The sequence below is a fragment of the Podarcis filfolensis genome, assembly GCF_964270895.1.
Source record: "Podarcis filfolensis genome assembly, chromosome: 1".
NCBI lineage: Eukaryota > Metazoa > Chordata > Lepidosauria > Squamata > Lacertidae > Podarcis > Podarcis filfolensis.
This window is the reverse complement of record NC_139604.1, coordinates 132,904,907-132,922,613: the sequence shown is the minus strand read 5'-3', so window position 1 is coordinate 132,922,613 and position 17,707 is coordinate 132,904,907. Positions and strand designations below refer to the sequence as shown.

Genomic DNA, 17,707 nt, shown 5'->3' with positions numbered 1-17,707 from the left:
ACACAAGAACATAATTCAGCCTCTGAAGGCCAGTCTTGGCTTAAACCAGAAGACCTTTGCTCCCATCCAAATCAAGGTTCTACGGGCTTAAAAGATGAAGGGAGGATTTTAGAACCAGCCAAGATGACTCTGTCCCTGCAAACTGAATGTATGCAGAGTCAAATCCAAAAAAACCTTTCAGAACACATTCTCTGCAACAAAGAGGCTCCTTTCACACTTTGAGAGTGTGATGGCTCAGGACCAAGACACCTGCACTGAAAATACATTCCTCAGTAATTTCCTATGCCTCAGCCTGATTTGATTCCCGGAAAACACAGGGCAGGATTAACATATGGAGAAACATATCTTTGGGAGGGGAGGCATGGCACTCAAACCCATCCATAAACCACACCACCTCCTCAGCCTACATTTGAATACAGGACTAGGGACAATGAATTAACAAATACTTTGCATTTCGCAGGTGATTTTCAAGTACTGGGACAGAGGAATCTGTCCCCAGAGTCAGACCACCTGGCTCAAAACAGACCACAGACCAGCAGCATCTCTCTAGTTTTTCAGGTATGGAACCCTCCCAGCCAGGGCTTGAAACTAGCAAGGTGCCATTTGCTAGCAAGATTCTCCATTTGCAAGCTCCTCAAAAAGTCTGGGTGCCATTTTATTTATTTTTTTGCTCCTGGCTGACACTCAGGGGTTACTGAAATGTACGTGCTTTGAAGCTTCAAAATACATGTTAAGGATAGACAATATGTTAAGGAGTTTAACGATAAAGAGTAGAGTACCAAAGTTTGGTACCAATATGTTAATTGTAAACACCAAATTAAACATGTATTTCTGTAAAAAAAATATGGTATTAACAATTTGTCACTTATGCAAATCGCATATTAGTTCATGCTTATAAAAATAATAAATAAAAAGTGTTGCCGTCCCCCACCCCCAATGGCGACTAGACATTCTGTTTTGGCGCCCACAACCCAGGTCCCAAAAGCCATTTGGCGCCTTGCTTTTCTATCCCAGTTTCTAACACTGATCCCAGCCCTACCTGAAGATGCTACCAGGGTTGAATCTGAGACCTCGTGCATGCAAAGCAGGTGCCATGCTACTGAGCTACAGCCCTTCCCCAAGGGCCAAAAAGCCTTATAACAGTGCTGCAAAGCAGATCGCTGGCATTGTCATATCGATACTGCAGATGGTGGGAAAGCAATGGTGGGTCTGAATGAGGAGTTGGCTTTGTGGCCACCTAGCCTGTCTGCACGCCCAACAGGGTGACATGAACCAAACACTTCTCAGCTTTTAGCCATGATGCCAGGTTACATCAATTGCAGCCTGCTTTAATTAAGACATGGGATGCTGGTGGCACTGTGGTCTAAACCACTGAGCCTTGGGCTTGCCGATCAAAAGGTCAGCGGTTCGAATCCCTGTGATGGGGTGAGCTACCGTTGCTCGGTCCCAGCTCCTGACAACCTAGCAGTTTGAAAGCATGCCTAAAAGTGCAAGTGGATTAATAGGTACCGCTCCGGCGGGAAGATAAATGGCGTTTCCGTACGCTGCTCTAGTTTTGGTGTTCCGTTGCGCCAGAAGCGGCTTAGTCATGCTGGCCAGATGACCCGGAAAAACTGTCTGCGGACAAACGCTGGCTCCCTTGGCCTGTAAAGCAAGATGAGCACTGCAACCCGAGTCATTCACAACTGGACTTAACTGTCAGGGGTCCCTTTACCTTTTAATGAAGACACTGACATCCTGCTCTTCTGAAAACTTTCTGAGAACCACATTTACAATACCAATAAGAATACCATGAAAAGCACTCATCGCACTGCCTCTCTTGGATCTTATTCTGCCTATCCTATCCCTACAACATTTCTGCATACCAGAAATGTCATCTAGCCAGCGTGCTCTGCTTTCCTGTGGGAAAATCACATTTTATTGCTGCCTGAGACCTTGGAGAGATGCTGCAAGCCTCGATGGACAGCACAAGGTAAGAAAGCACTGTGCATTTTTGCCAGGGGCAGCAAGCAGGCTTTGCATTAACAGCAGTGTCCCACTGGGTACCAGTTCCAGAACCAGGGCAGCCCATATGAACAATCCTGAGCAAAGATGGAAATGGAATTAGAGCAACGAAAACAAACACCTCTGGAATTGGGCGTATTTTAACTCCAGTCATGCTGCAAGCCGCCTGTGCACCTTAATCTGCTTCCTGTGAGCTATTCTTAACCTAGGGATCAACTTGTGTCCTTTTAATCTGACCCTATAAATGCCACATTCCCACAAGAGAGAGACAAATATACAGTCACCTGCTCTGAAAGGGTCAGGAATACAGAAGGCAGCCGTTTTTAGTCAAGAGTTCTGCAGCTTTTTAATACTTTGTAATGCTTCACCCAATGTGTTAAAACACAATGTTTCTTCATATAGAATGATAAGTGCACTGATTTAAAATCAAATCAAGTTCAGGCTGACTTAGGCCAAAGTGATGCAGGGGCCTCTTTTTTGACAAAGTAAAAATGTAACCACTCTTTTTTTAAAAAAGGATTCCTTTATTAAAATGAGCGCATATGAAGTAGCCAATTAATTAAGGGCAGCAGTTTACTACAACAATCCTAATTCCATGCCAAGGAAAAGCCAATTTCTTTTATCTGAATTATTTATTTAACCGATTTTTATCCCACTTTTTAAGAGGAGAATCTCACATAACAACAATAGCAAAAGCACAATGGAAAACACCAAAAATCAGCCAAGACATAAAAACGGACACCCCCCCCGTCCCCCCCCCACAAAGCGAAACTATAACTTATCTGCATAACTTGACCTAATCTGTTGGCCTCTGGGGCTGTGCCAAACACCAAAGTCTCCTGCCTTTGGGGCAATAACAACCACATCACCGGCTCCTCCCAACCTGCTCTCTCTGTTTCCAATATTATCTTCCTCTGCTCATCTTAAATGGCCTCAGCCCAGCATACCTGGAAGAGCATCTCTACCCCCATCATTCATCCCAGACACTGAGGTCCAGCTCTGAGGGCCTTCTGGCGGTTCTCTCCCTGCAAGATGTGAGGTTACAGGGAACTCGGCAGAGGGCCTTCTCGGTGGTGGCGCCCGCCCTGTGGAATGCCCTCCCATAAGATGTCAAGGAAATAAACAGCTACCTGACTTTTAGAAGACATCTGAAGGCAGCCCTGTGTTGTTAATGGCTGATGTTTTAATTTGTTTTTATATTTTGCTGGAAGCTACCTAGAGCAGCTGGGGGAACCTAGTCAGATGGGCAATATACAAATATCAATATCATCGCCATCATCTGAATGGCAGGGGAAGGGGCCACATAGCAGTGGCAACCTCACCATTATAGAAGCATTGCCAGTTGGACCTAAGGCCTGTTTTGTTGCCTTCCAAGGCTACAGGAGCCGCTCTCCCCCATCTCTGCTGCTGGCACACATGGGAATTTATTTGTGTGTTTCATTGCTTCAATGTCTTAATATTTTAAAGGTGGTTTTATTTCATTCACCACCCTGGTGTTTGTTGAGCCAAAAGCTGGATTATAAAATTTAGTTAGTAGTGTAATTTATTTGTTTTTTCAAATGAAAACTGCATTTCTGAGGATTCTGGAATTCTGCAATAAGCATTGAATTCATAGAGCCCAAAGGACTGTTTATAGAACACCGTAACAGTTTGAAGCATATAACAGGGGTCAGCAAACTTTTTCAGCAGGGGGCCGGTCCACTGTCCCTCAGACCTTGTGGGGGGCCGGATTTTTTTGAAGGGGAAAAAATGAACGAGTTCCTAAGCCCCACAAATAATCCAGAGATGCATTTTAAATAAAAGGACACATTCTACTCATGTAAAAACACGCTGATTCCCGGACCGTCCGCGGGCCGGATTTAGAAAGCGGTTGGGCCGGACCCGGTCCCCGGGCTTTAGTTTGCCTATCTATGATATAAAAGAAGCAGAATTAATCAGCGTTTAAAGCTGCACTTCACTTAGCTGACTTGTAGGGCAAGTTTATTAAAAGTTTGTGGAGCAAACCTTTGGGGCAGCAGTCACTATGACCACAGTCCAACGTGTACCAGATCACATCCAAGATATTTGGAGCCAGAGTTGAAAAATCACAACCATGCCTCCTCCTTCATTCAGTGGGAAATTCACCCCTGCACAAGTCTGGTGAGCAGCCTTCTGCTCCTTCCCACTGGGTCTTGTGCAGGAGAACTTCCCAGGGGATTGCGACTCATGGGACGGATCCAGCTTGTATCCTGCCCTGCTGCCGCTGCTCTTCAGAGCATCTAAACGTCTCCACTTCACTTTGCCTCACAGCCTCTGACTATCACATTTAACTTGGGACGATACCTAGTCATATAAAATCAAGTCAAAAGTCCAAATGAGTATATTCATGAAGAAGTGAAGGGCACAAGGAGAAGACAAAAGTGAGGTCAATCGCGCTGCAGTGATGGAAGGGGACCTGTGGCAATTGAGCAGATTTCAGGGATGTCACAATTTTCTTAGACAAGCGTGGATGATCTCAGCCTCCAACAACCCTGACCCCTCCCATTGCAGATCCAGTTTCTTCTTTTCCTACCCCCAACCTGCCCAGTCCACCAGGCTAACTCCGACCAATTGCCTCTTTCCTCGGAGCTAAATCAGGCAGCAAACCATTCTTTTTTTAAAGAAAAATTATGGGGAATTCTCCTCTCTTCGCTACTCAGAATAAAGCATTCCAGCTTTCTAACAGCAGCCTCATTTATCAGCACTGAATAAAGAATCCTCACTTGCGCCAGAGCCAGGGTTTCAAAATTAATGCTGAACAAGCACAGAGGTACCTTGGTTTATGAACTTAATCCGTTCCGGAAGTCCGTTCTTAAACCAAAGCGTTCTTAAGCCAAGGCGTGCTTTCCCATAGCAGCGGGGGACTCAATTTACAAATGGAACACACTCAACAGGAAGCGAAACATGTTCTTATTCCAAGGCAAAGTTCACAAACCAAAACACCTACTTCCGGGTTTGCAGAGTTCTTAATCCAAGTTGCTCCCCTTTCCTCCATTTCAAACTGTTTTACAGTGTTGGGGTGGAGAGAACAATGAGCAAAAGCCCCATTAAGAAATGCCAACCAACCCTGTGACAAAACCTGGGGAGCAGCGGGTGGAATTCAACCTTGTGCTGTGTACCAATGTTCTGTCTGCACAGGCATATCAGCTTGTCAGATGAAGCAATGAGCCCCTGCCCTGAACCTGCTGTTCTGGAGGTTCTGAGCCAATTTCAGGGGGCAAAGGGGGCAGATGAAGGGGAGGGGGGGCAACTCCCTTGCGCAAGCAGAAATCCTCACGCAGGGCTTCCGCTGATGGGGTTCGCTAGATGAAGCCCACCCAACACACAAAAAGGGTTGATTCATATAATTTAAGAAGGCTGCTTGAATCTGCATATTGCAACAATTCTGTAGGCTGGTGAAAATATGACTTACAACGCAAAAGTGGGGCGAAGGGACCAGCTACCATGCCCACGACTCTCCCTACAGAAGCGGTTATGTGGATTCTGCCCTTCCTTAACAGTAAATTGGCCCAAGCTGCCACATGAGGCAGGGAGAGAGAAATCCCAATTTGCAACGGAAATGTCCGCTGCGGAAAAGGCCTTGGCATTTGGACTCTCACCTTGTAGACATCTCCGTAAGTGCCGCTCCCCACCCGCTGGACCAGCTCGTAGTCTTGCTGTGGATTCCGCCGCATAATATCCCCACTCGAGCGGGCCAGAGGATCCATTGTCCGTTAATGCAGCCTCCACTTCCTCCCCCCTGCCCCCCTCCACGAGGGGGAACAGGAATGGTGTGCAGCTGCCTCTGCCTTCCCTGCTTCTGGCTTTTGCAATACCGAGAAGCAACGTGAGCAAGGTCCTAGCGAGGTGATCCCCCGGTGGCAGGCATAGCTTCCGTCCACTCTTCTTCGGACCTAGCAGATTTAAGGGGAAAGGAACATCCATGAGAGCTTGTTGAAAGGTAGTCAAGGCGCTCTGGTGGCTCAGGCAGAAAATCCAAATGGAATCCCTGCTAGCTAACATGGGGCAGCCCTGCTGTGCACAGATTCCATTCACTTCAATGGGCCTGCGCAAGAGAAAAATCTGGAAAACTGTGGCCCATGGGTTGGATCTTTCCATCAATTATTATAAATCAAATAAATAATAATAGTAACAATGATAATATCAAAAGACATTTTACATATACAAACACATTTTACAGAGCATCAATAATAAAAACATAATACAGTGGAACCTCGGTTTTCAAACACAATCCGTTCCAGAAGTCCGTTCAACTCCTGAAACGTTTGAAAACCGAGGATCAAGGGGCTGGCTGCAAAGTCAATGGGGAAAATTGAAAAACACGCCTTGGAAGCCATTCGACTTCCAAGGCACGATCAAAAACAGAAGCATTCACTTCCGGGTTTTCGGTGTTCGGCAGCTGAGACATTTGAAAACCGAGGTTTGACTGTAAAAAGCATAATAACAGACGGCATAGCAATAAAATAATCATAATGATAGCTTTAACAGGGCAAATATTATTTAACAGTTAAAGGCCTGGGTAAAGAGGAACGTTTTTGCCTGGTGCCTGGAGAGCATTCCACAGACGGGGGCGACCACAAAAAAGGCCCATTCTCTTGTTCCCACCCTCCAAACCTCTCAGGGAGAAGGGACATAGAGAAGGGCCTCAGATGACAAACTGCTACCCTGCCGTCTGTAACCGGCAGAGGAGGGTCCCCTCACCTGGCCTCATGCCACAAAAAACAGCCTCACCAACCCAGGCTAGTTAACCCACGGTTCTGTCTTCGAAGGCAGTCAGCGGCAAGGGCAGTGCTGCCATTGGCTGCTTCCCAGTTGGCACTGACCCGCGACAGAGCCTTCTTGGAGGCAGTTTCTGCGATGCCCACCCTGGTGAGGTGCGTCTGTCTTCCAGGCGTTTGATGGCAAAGATACTGTTCCTAGCAACCTTGAGATTACTAGCTGTGAGGGGTATGTGATTGCTTTTAAATGTTTTAGAGACTTTAAAGTGGTTTCCAGCTTCTTATTCTTAGCTGTATTGTTTCAGCACCACTGTGCACGTGTCGCCTTGGACTCCTTTGGGAGGAAGGGTGGGATATAAAATTAATAAATAATAGTATTTCAAACGCTTGACATGGGCTACCAACCTGACCCCCACAGAGGCCTTCCCTGGTGCCCTCCCTTCCCTGCCCCAGAGATTAGGCTTGAAAGAAGCATCCTATGGTAGCTGTGGGGTGTGTTTGGTCACAGGATAAATGTACATCTAGTATTGTCCACCACAGTTTCTCCAGTTTGCAAATGTGCCCATGGGCCAAAAAGGCTGGAAACCCGTGACTTGCTACAAGAACCCAATGCCAGTAGCGTTATCTGCATATCGCAAATGAGAGGGCTGATGTGGAGAGAAAAAAACCTTGCCACTTTCGCAGCTGGGGCGAGACTTAAACTTCCAGCATCATGGGACACCACATGTCACGCCCAAACAAGGCCGAACTCATCTGCCAAAATAACAGAGCCTTACGAGGGGACTGGGAGCACAGGCCAGGCTCCATCACAACATCTCGTTTGTCCAAATTAAAAAGACATGCACTAAAGAACAGCTAAAACTCTGCGCCACATAACTCAAAGTCTCTGTATAAATGAAACTCTGTGCCCTCTGTGAATTTTGCTGCGTTCATCATTGATTCTGTTTATTTTTCTCATATCTATAAGCTCATCTTTCTTCTCTCAGAATACATCTGACTCCCTGGAAGGGAATATAACCATCCTTCTACTAGTTCCAGGAAGAATTTTTTTTTGGGGGGGGGTCACTTTGCCTCCAGTGACTAGCACTCATGTGGTACCCCAAACCAACCACACTTCAAGAGTGTGCAAGCTGATGCTTGAACACTTTCAAAGCCTAATTGAAATAGGAACATAATGAGATCAATAAAATACTAATTGTCCAGAGGGACAGATTGCAAGGAGCTCCCTCTGGAGCAAGAGAAGGCAGACACTTGTGAACATCCCTCATAATGTTGGGAGAGTAAATAGCAATTGACCCACACTGGAGTTGATATTTCATTACTTAATAACATCTATTTCCTACACAGATGCAAATCTTGTTATAAAATGCTGCAAGCACATCTCTTAGGAACTTGGGTCCTTCTTAAATGCAACTCAAGATTCTTAGCCTGGCAGGTGCTACATATCAGTTTCTTCTGTCCACACACTGTGAAATCATGAATGAAGGCAGCCCTACCTAAGATTACTGTACATGGATGAGAATAATTACAGCTGCAGGAATGTAAAAAAGTGAAAAACTTCTGGGAAATGACATATAATGAGATGAAAAAGATGTTGAAATATACATTTATATTTCCAGAAGCATTTTTACTTGGCATTGTAGGGGAAGACATTAACAAACAGGACTGTAAATTGTTTTTATATGCAATAACGGCAGCAAGACTACTACTGGCACAAAAATGGAAGCAAGAAGAGTGGCAAATGAAAGCAATGGACTATGCAGAATTAGATAAATTAACAGGAAAGATTCGAAACCTGCGGGACCAGAGATTCTTAGAAGACTGGGGTAAATATTTGAATTATTTGAAAAGCAACTGTAATAAACAGATTACACTAGTAGGGCTGCAAGAAGTTCTGTAAGGAGGATTATGTGAAATATTGCAACGAAGACTGTGAAAAGAACTATTAGTTAATGATAATTAAAAGTAATAGAGAAATTAAGAAATGCAGAATAAGTGATAAAGAACGGAAAATCTTCAGAGGTTGTTGATGGAAGTCTAAAATATTGTATAAGATAAGAAGTTATGTTAAATGATTGTTGGAAATGATATGTTAAAAAATTAATAAAAATGTATAAAAAAAAGAATAATAACAGCTGCAGTATCAAGGTCCCTTCAAAAGGTTTACACGTGCATTGGCTGTGTTCAGCCCCTCCCTGAAGGCACGGGGACAGAACCATCAGTCAGCTTAGAAGCATCCCAACTGCAGCGTCCCAAGGCAGGTTACATGCCCACTCGGGCATCTGGGCCACAGTGATCTTTTGATCTTCTGGACACACCAAGGAAATGTGCAATGAGGAAATGGTGCAATGGCTGTTAAAGGCTGCCTATGGAACGACGGATGACGGAACCCAGCTCTGGGCCTTACGCTGACAGAAACACAAGAAGCACTACATTGTAAACCCCTCGGGGGGGGGGAGTGCAGAAACACCTTAAGCAAACAAATAAGTCAATGACCACAACAGGGGAGTGCCAGCTGCCTGGTTCTGAACAGCAGAAAAGTCTAATAACCCTTGATAGCTGGAGAGATGGGGAAGAGAGAGCATTAAGGCTCCCTTTGGAGAACAGATACCAAGACTGGGAGACGGCCCCAGATGGTGATCTGATCTTGCAGGCAGTGGCATGGGATTGGCTATGCGCAATCACTGGATTCCCAGGAACCAGAAGGCTCTTGTCTTTAATGTTTGCATCCCTGCCTTGACATGCCTATAGGTCTTTCCTCCGACCAGGAAATAAACTGGCACAGGAGCTGTCAGTTACCGGCAGGAGATATTGCATGTCACAGGGGTCTAAATAGCCACCCATGTGTTATATTTATAGTGGTTTATCTGATGCTTTTATCATTTTCTGATTTTTATGTTCAGCTGCAACAGATATTACTGAAGGCCCAGAATATATATATTTTAAAGGCAGATAAAATAAGCAATACTGAGCAGCTAAGAGTATCACTTATTAACTAGATGAAGCAATATAACAGGGATATTGGTAAGCATACAGTATTCCTTCCAGGTATTCTCTCTTTGCCAAGCTTATTAATGCATTACCCTGCGCATGTCTGTATTTACCAAAAAATAGAAATGCAAATGCCAATTAGGTAGGTAGCTCCCGGGATGATAATGTTTCATTACAATTATTAGTTTCTATGTTTGGATGCATCTGTGGTATTTTTGAATTATATTTTAGAAATATATTATATGAAAGTAACAGATTGCTCACCCGAGTGAAGACTGGGGAAATGAAACACAACGTATGTACCCTTGCACACACTGTCTCCTACAGGTTTGCCTTCCGTACTCTCCATGTTCCAAGCCTTTAGCTGCTGCTTTTCCAGATGCCAGACAAAACAGTCAGGGGAGAGGCAGAGCAAACTGGCAGGCCCCATAAGGATGATGACTGCTATGGATTCTCCCACAAGAGGAAGCCCTACATTTGCCAGTGGAAAAATCTCTCACAGTGACCAAGGCTAAACATTTTTTTTGCAAGAGAAACTATTTGGCTGCTGCGCTTTGGTTCAAAAAGTGTTTTCCCCATAAAAATAGTAACCAGAAAGGAGAAAATAAAACTATTTACATAACAAAGGATCTATTTCAGCCCTCAGAATGTTTAATATCAAAGAGAAATTCACCAGAAATTCCCTTTTTAGAACAGCAAAATACAGTTTATGGTCAGGGTGCCAAGTATGCTATGGCAGGATGCTTGAATGCTGAATGTATGCACAGCAGAGAATTCAGCAATATGAGAATTTCAGCTTTTACAAACACATGAAGCTTGTAGCCCTCAAGACCATAAAGGTGGGCTTGAAAATATATGTACAGTACAAGGCTTGGTGAGATCTAACAAAGCAGAACTGAATAAGTCAAAAACATTTTTAGTTCATTAATGGCCTTTCCTATCAAAATGAATTTGAGTATTACAGAAACTTCAATACAGACACCTTTTTGAGACACAAAAGGGCATGCAAGAAATCAGAATTCAATAAACAAAAGTAACCATTCGCTGTCAGCCAAACAGACCACAATCCAATTGAACTGCAATCACTTCCCCCCAAAAAACCCACCTACCAAAAATGTGTGCCTGCCCTTAACTTTCAGAGCCTTCCCTCCTGGTCTTCCACCACTGAGGAGGCAATTAGAGCTTTAGCTGACGATTTTACCAATTAAACTTGCAAGAGCAGAGCCAGAGCTGAATTTCCAGCAATCAGGAGGCACAAGTCTATACAAAAGCAGACTTGGATACAAGGGGCAGACATAACTCACATTTGCTTGCTTGGCTGACCAAGAGAGGCTGCTGCAGCCTCCAGCTTTGCCTGGCACAGACAGCACGGATGCTGAATTTGGATTCGCTTAGCACGGAGCTTACTCTGCTCCTGTTAAAGGGGTTTGCAACAAAGCTAATTGCTTTCACATGAATCCCTGCACAGTCTCTTACTAAACCATATAAACAGGAGGCCGAAGATAAACCCCTTGAGAGCAGGAAGACCCTGAGCGGGCTTCTGAGCCAGGAAGATTCCATCAGAGGGAGTCAGATCTCCTCAAACACATCACATGGCATCAGAAGAGCACAGGCCCGGTTGGGGTTGCAGATTAAAAAAGCAAAACATCAGGAATTTAATTGCCAAACTTAATTGTCACCAGGGGTTGTGCTGAAATTGTGGCATTTCAATCTGGGCAGCAGACTTTTCCTTAAGCGCTTCCAACATGTACAGACCAGGGTTTTCTAACCCAGCACAGCTTCTGTCTCACGAACCTAGTTATTTGAGAGTGTCAGCAAGCATATCAACAGAGGTGATCCGGCTTACATTGTTTACTTGGACTTTCAAAAAGCTTTTGACAAAGTACCTCACCAAGGGCTCTTGAGTAAGCTTAGCAGTCAAGGAATAAGAGGAGAAGTCATCTTGTGGATAAGGACTTGGCTAAGTTGCAGGAAGCAAAGAGCAGGAATAAATGGACAGTTCTCTGAGTGGAAAGAAGTAGGAAGTGGAGTCCCCCAGGGATCAGGACTGGGACCTGTGCAGTTTGACTTGTTCATAAACGATCTAGAGTTAGGAGTCACTTCTTAAAATGAGATTGCAAGGAACTCCAAAAGGACCTCTCCAAGCTGAGTGAATGGGAAGTAAAATGGTAAGTGCAGTTCAATGTAAACAGGGGTAGATATATGTAGAAGCCAAAAATATTTTTTTCCACATATATGCTCATGAGGTCTAAACTGGAAGTGACGGACCAGGAATAAGACCTTGGAGTTGTAGCAGAAAGCTCAGTGAATATGTCGACCCCATGTGTGGCAGCCATGAAAAAGGTAAATTCTGTGTAAAGAATCATCAGGAAGGGAATTGAAAATTAAACTGCTGGTATCATAATGGCATTATATAAATCTATAGTGTTCCCGCACCACGAATACGGTTTACAATTCTGGTAGCCTCATCACAAGATATTGTGGAACTTCAGAAAAGGGCCACCAAAACAATTAAGGGTATGGAGCGACATCCCGATGAAGAAAAGTTGCAGCATTTGGGACGTTTAAGTTTAGAGAAAAGGAAAGTCAGAAGCAACATGATGGAGGTTTATAAAAATTATGCATGGCAAGGATAAAGGAGATAAGAGTTTCCTTCCCTCTCACAGTAGTAGAATTCACAGGCATCCAATTAAGCTGAATGTTGGAAGATTTAGGCCAGATAAAATAAAGTACTTAATTACGCAGCGCCGGTTTAAACTACGAAATTTGCTCCCAGGGAAGGCAGTGATGGCCACCAACCTAGATGGCTTTAAAAGAGTATTAGACAAATTGATGGAGGAGAAAGCTATTTGTTGATGGCTACTAGTCACTAGGGATGCGGGTGGCGCTGTTGGTTAAACCACAGAGCCTAGGGCTTGCTGATCAGAAGGTCGGCGGTTCGAATCCCTGTGATGGGGTGAGCTCCTGTTGCTCGGTCCCTGCTCCTGCCAACCTAGCAGTTCGAAAGCACGTCAAAGTGCAAGTAGATAAATAGGTACCATTCCGGCAGGAAGGTAAACGGCGTTTCTGTGTGCTGCTCTGGTTCGCCAGAAGCGGCTTAGTCATGCTGGCCACACAACCCAGAAGCTGTACGCTGGCTCCCTCGGCCAATAAAGCGAGATGAGCGCCGCAACCCCAGCGTAGGCCATGACTGGACCTAATTGTCTGGGGTCCCTTTACCCTTTACCTTTACTAGTCACTAGTCTGCTTCCATTGTTCTGCTTCTGAATACAGTGGTACCTCAGGTTAAGTACTTAATTCGTTCTGGAGGTCCATTCTTAACCTGAAACTGTTCTTAACCTGAAGCACCACTTTAGCCAATGAGGCCTCCTGCTGCCGCCGCACCGCCGGAGCACGATTTCTGTTCTCATCCTGAAGCAAAGCTCTTAACCCGAGGTAATATTTCTGGGTTAGCTGAGTCTGTAACCTGAAGTGCATGTAACCTGAAGCGTATGTAACCCGAGGTACCACTGTACCAGATGGAAAAACTACAGGAGGGGAAAGAGCTCATGTTCTCAGGTCCTGCTTGTGGGTTTCCCACAGGCATCTGGTTGGCCACCCAGAGGACAGGATGCTGGGCTAGATGGGCCATGTCCGGATCCAGCCCACCAGAGACTGTGACTGCATGCAGGACGGAATGGAGGAGAGAGCAAAAGGATCTCAAGGGGTCTCAAAAGCAAGAGGAGGTGGGAACCCACCAAACCCAGTCATTCAGCCCTAACTCCAGGGATAAAGGCAGGGGCTAGGGGCTTCCCCACCTTACTCCAAACCATCTTGGGGAGGCATCTTTCCATCTTGGCAGAATTCAGGCTTGCAGGGTCTGTTTTAGGGGGGATTGTGTGGTGTTTTTTTTGCTAGGCACCCCCCAAAGAACCACTGCTCAGAACCTGGTGGTCAAGTCAGGCACTTATAATCTAAATTTCCAGAGTCCAGGGGTTTGTCTTGAGCAGCAGAAGTGAGCGGATCTCACCCCCCCAAACCCACTCCAGGTCCCTCCAAGCTTTCTCCATCCTTCTATTTTGGAGACAGCTGCGTCTGTTGCAGATCCCCCAGAAAAGATCCTCCAGGAGAGGCAGATCCACTTTCCACCTATCTGGAGACCATCCGTTCTCCTGCGGTGCGTGTGAAGGAGCACACACACACACACACGTGTACACGTGTGCACAAGAAGCCTCGCTATCCCCCGCTTTCACACGCCCTTCCCTCACCAGCCCACCTCGGGTGTGCAAAAGAAGGGGTGTCCCAGCTGCCCCCCCAAAAACCCCACACCCCCCCCGGTCAGCCTGTGATCTCTGAATGGGGGGCAATGGACTCCCCCCACCCACCTCCTCCCGTCTAGGAGAGCCTCCCTCCGCCTCGCAGTCTACCTGACCCCCAGGCCTGAGGGGCCTCTAGTTGGGGGGCTCCGAACCCCCCAATTCCCGAACTCCTTTCTCCTCAGGCCGGCTGCCCCCCGCGCAGGCCCGGCCCGGGTCCTTACCTCTCTCAGCCGGCCTCTGAGGGAGGAGGCGGAGGAGGAGGCCCCTCTTTGTCCCGCCGCGGGTCGGCGGCCTCTTGGGGCGGGGGCCGCCGCCGACTCCGGCCTGGTCTCCTCAGGCTCGGCCTGGTCTCCTCAGTCCGCGCGGCCTCGCCCGACACCGCCGCCGCCGCCGCTCGAACCCTCTCCGGGCCACGCCAGACCCAGGCAGCCGCCGCCGCCGCCGCCGGTGCCGCCTTCGCCTGGCCGTCCCGCCCTCGGCCCGGCCTCCTCGCCAGCCGCCCGGCTGAGGCGGAGCCACAGCGCCCCGAAGCGGGGCTTCCGCCGCCCAGCCAGCCTCCTCCTCGGGCCTCGGGCGCGCCTGCCCCTCGGAGGAGCCATGGTCCCCGCCGCGCTCTCCTCCTCCTTCCCACTCCGAATTAAGGAATCCGGCGTGAGGTAATCCGGATTAACGCCGCCCAGGGATTAGCCGCGGCCGGCCTCGCCCGCCAGGTGGATCCGGATTCACGGCCGCCGCCGCCGCTGCTTAATGGGGGAAAGTGACAGGCGACAGGATTAAAACTATGGGAAAGGAGAAAGGGGAAAGGGTCTCCCATTCCCTCGGGGACAACCCTGGAGATTCAAGGCAGAGGAAATGGAGGCTGTTGTTTTTTCCCCTCCGCGCAGCACTGCGTTGTTAACCTGTGGAACTCCCTCCCACAGGAGGAGGCAGCGGTGGCCACCAACCTGGGTGGCTTCAAAAGTTGTTGTTGAGTTGTTTAGTCGTGTCCGCCTCTTCGTGACCCCCTGGACCAGAGCAGGCCAGGCCCTCCTGTCTTCCACTGCCTCCCACAGTTTGGTCAAACTCATGCTGGTAGCTTCGAGAACACTGTCCCACCATCTCGTCCTCTGTCGTCCCCTTCTCCTTGTGCCCTCCATCTTTCCCAATATCAGGGTCTTTTCCAGGGAGTCTTCTCTTCTCATGAGGTGGCCAAAGTCTTGGAGCCTCATCTTCAGGATCTGTCCTTCCAGGGAGCACTCAGGGCTGATTTCCTTCAGAATGGAGAGGTTGGATCTTCTTGCAGTCCATGGGACTCTCAAGAGTCTCCTCCAGCACCAGAATTCAAAAGCATCCATTCTTCGGCAATCAGCCTTCTTTATGGTCCAGCTCTCACTTCCATACATCACTGCTGGGAAAACCAGAGCTTGAACTACACGGACCTTTGTGGCAAGGTGATGTCTCTGCTTTTTAAGATGCTGTCTAGGTTGGTCATTGCTTTTCTCCCAAGCAGCAGGGATCTTTTAATTTCGTGGCTGCTGTCACCATCTGCAGTGATCATGGAGCCCAAGAAAGTAAAATCTCTCACTGCCTCCATTTCCCCCCCTTCTATTTGCCAGGAGGTGATGTTGAGCTTCGGACCATATTTTGCACTCTCCTCTTACACCCTCATTAAAAGGTTCTTTAATTTCTTCTGGCAATCTTAATTCCGGCTTGGGATTCATCCAGCCCAGCCTTTCCGCATATAAGTTAAATAAGCAAGCTAAATAAGCCTTGTCATACTCCTTTCCCAATTTTGAATCAATCAGTTGTTCCCCTTCATGGATCACTGCCTTGCCGTGGCGAAGGGGCTTGAATAACTCAGAGAAGCTATGAGCTATGCCATGCAGGGCCACCCAAGATGGACAGGTCATAGTGGAGAGTTTTGACCAAACGTGATCCACATGGAGCAGGAACCGGCAAGCCACTCCAGTATCCCTGCCAAGAAAACTCCATGGACAAAGACAGCAGGCTTCAAAAGAGGAGGAGACAAATTTGTGGAGAAGACAGCTAGCTGCCTGTGGCTACTACTGGCCACAGTGGCTCTGCTCTCCCTCCACAGCCAGAAGCATTTTCGGAAGGCCAGTTGCTGGAAACCACCCAGGAGAGAACTGCTCTTGTGAGGATCCTGGGCTAGAGGGGCCATTGGCAGAGTTCTTGTAATGTTCCAGATTAACTCATGAGGAGTAGCAGGCAATCTTTATCTCTCATGCACACGTGCGTCCAATGGGCAAGCTCATAGTAATAATAATAATAATAATAATAATAATAATAAATTATTACTTATACCCCGCCCATCTGGGTGGGCTTCCCCAGCTACTCTGGGCGTTTTCCAACAAAATATTAAAATAAAGTAGTAATGCATCAAACATTAAAAGCTTCCCTAAACAGGGCTGCCTTCAGATGTCTTCTAAAAGTCTGGTAGTTGTTGTTCTCTTTGACATCTGGTGGGAGGGCGTTCCACAGGGTGGGCGCCACCACCGAGAAGGCCCTCTGCCTGGTTCCCTGTAACTTGGCTTCTCGCAGGGAGGAAACTGCCAGAAGACCCTCGGCGCTGGACCTCAGTGTCTGGGCAGAACGATGGGGGTGGAGACGCTCCTTCAGAAAGTTCTTTCAATGTGTGGATACCAGTTGTTGCCTCCCTTTTTTTAAAACACAAGCATATGATCACACCTCTTTGGGATAATTAATCTGGCACAAACTGCAGGGCTGGATGCTGCCTCTGGAATCAGAGGCGTTTTGTCCCTGAATGCCAGGTACTGGGAGGAATCACCAATGGGGAGAGGGCACCTGTTGGCCTAATCTGGAGGCAATGCTCTTCCTATGTTCTTCTAGAATCATAGAATATTAAGAGTTGGAAGGGACCCTGAGGGTCATCTAGTCCAACCCCCTGCAATGCAGAAATCTCAGCTAAAGCATCCATGACAGATGGCCACCCAACCTCTGCTGAAAAACAAACTGCCAAACAGCTCTTACTGTCAGAAAATTTTTCTGAATGTTTAGTCTGAATCTCCTTTCCTGTAACTTGAAGCAATTGGTTCCAGTCCTACCTTCCAGAGCAGAAGAAAACAAGCATGCTCCCTCCTCCATGTGGCAGCCCTTAAGATATTTGAAGATGGCTATCATATCTCCTCTCAGTCTTCTCTTCTCCAGGCTAAGCATCCCCAGATCCTTCAATTGTTTCTCATAAGGCTTAGTTTCCAGACCCTTGATCATCTTGGTTTCCCTCTTCTGCACACCTTCCAGCTTGTCAACATCCTTCTTAAATTGTGATCCCAAGAATTGGATACAGTATTCCAAGTGTGATCTGACCAAGGCAGAAGAGAGTGGGACTATTACTTCCCTTGATCTGGACACTAGACCTCTGTTGATGCAGCCTAGAATAGCATTAGCTGCATCACACTGTGGACTCATGTTCAGCTTGGGGTCCACCAAGACCCCTAGATCCTTTTCACATGTACAGCTAGTATGCCAGGTGTCCCCCGCCTTGTATTTGTGCTTCTGGTTCTTCCTGAGGGCGGAACCTGACATCTGTCCCTATTGACATTAATTTTGTTAGCTTGTGCCCAGGTCTCCAATCTGTGGAGGTCATTTTTAATTCTGATTCTGTCTTCTGCGGCATTAGCTACCCCTCCCAGTTTGGTGCCATGTGCAAATTTGTTG

The 17,707-nt window shown here is 47.0% G+C and overlaps 1 protein-coding gene across 3 annotated transcripts in view; it reads right to left on the bottom strand.

Annotated features, from left to right (window-relative positions):
- MAP4K5 (mitogen-activated protein kinase kinase kinase kinase 5) overlaps nt 1-14,495 on the bottom strand; it is an 89,101-nt gene extending 74,606 nt beyond the window's left edge. For 2 of the 3 annotated variants that reach the window (XR_014547765.1, XM_083612288.1), the window contains exons 1-2: nt 14,251-14,495; nt 5,622-5,915 (exon numbers count right to left, since the gene is read on the bottom strand). Coding sequence is in view for 2 of the 3 variants with exons in the window: in XM_083612288.1 (XP_083468414.1) it covers nt 5,622-5,729 (108 nt within the window). In the remaining variant the exon portion in view is untranslated. The remainder of the gene's footprint in view (nt 1-5,621; nt 5,916-14,250) is intronic. The other variant, XM_083612289.1, reaches the window with a different exon arrangement.
- Nucleotides 14,496-17,707: the final 3,212 nt, after the last annotated feature.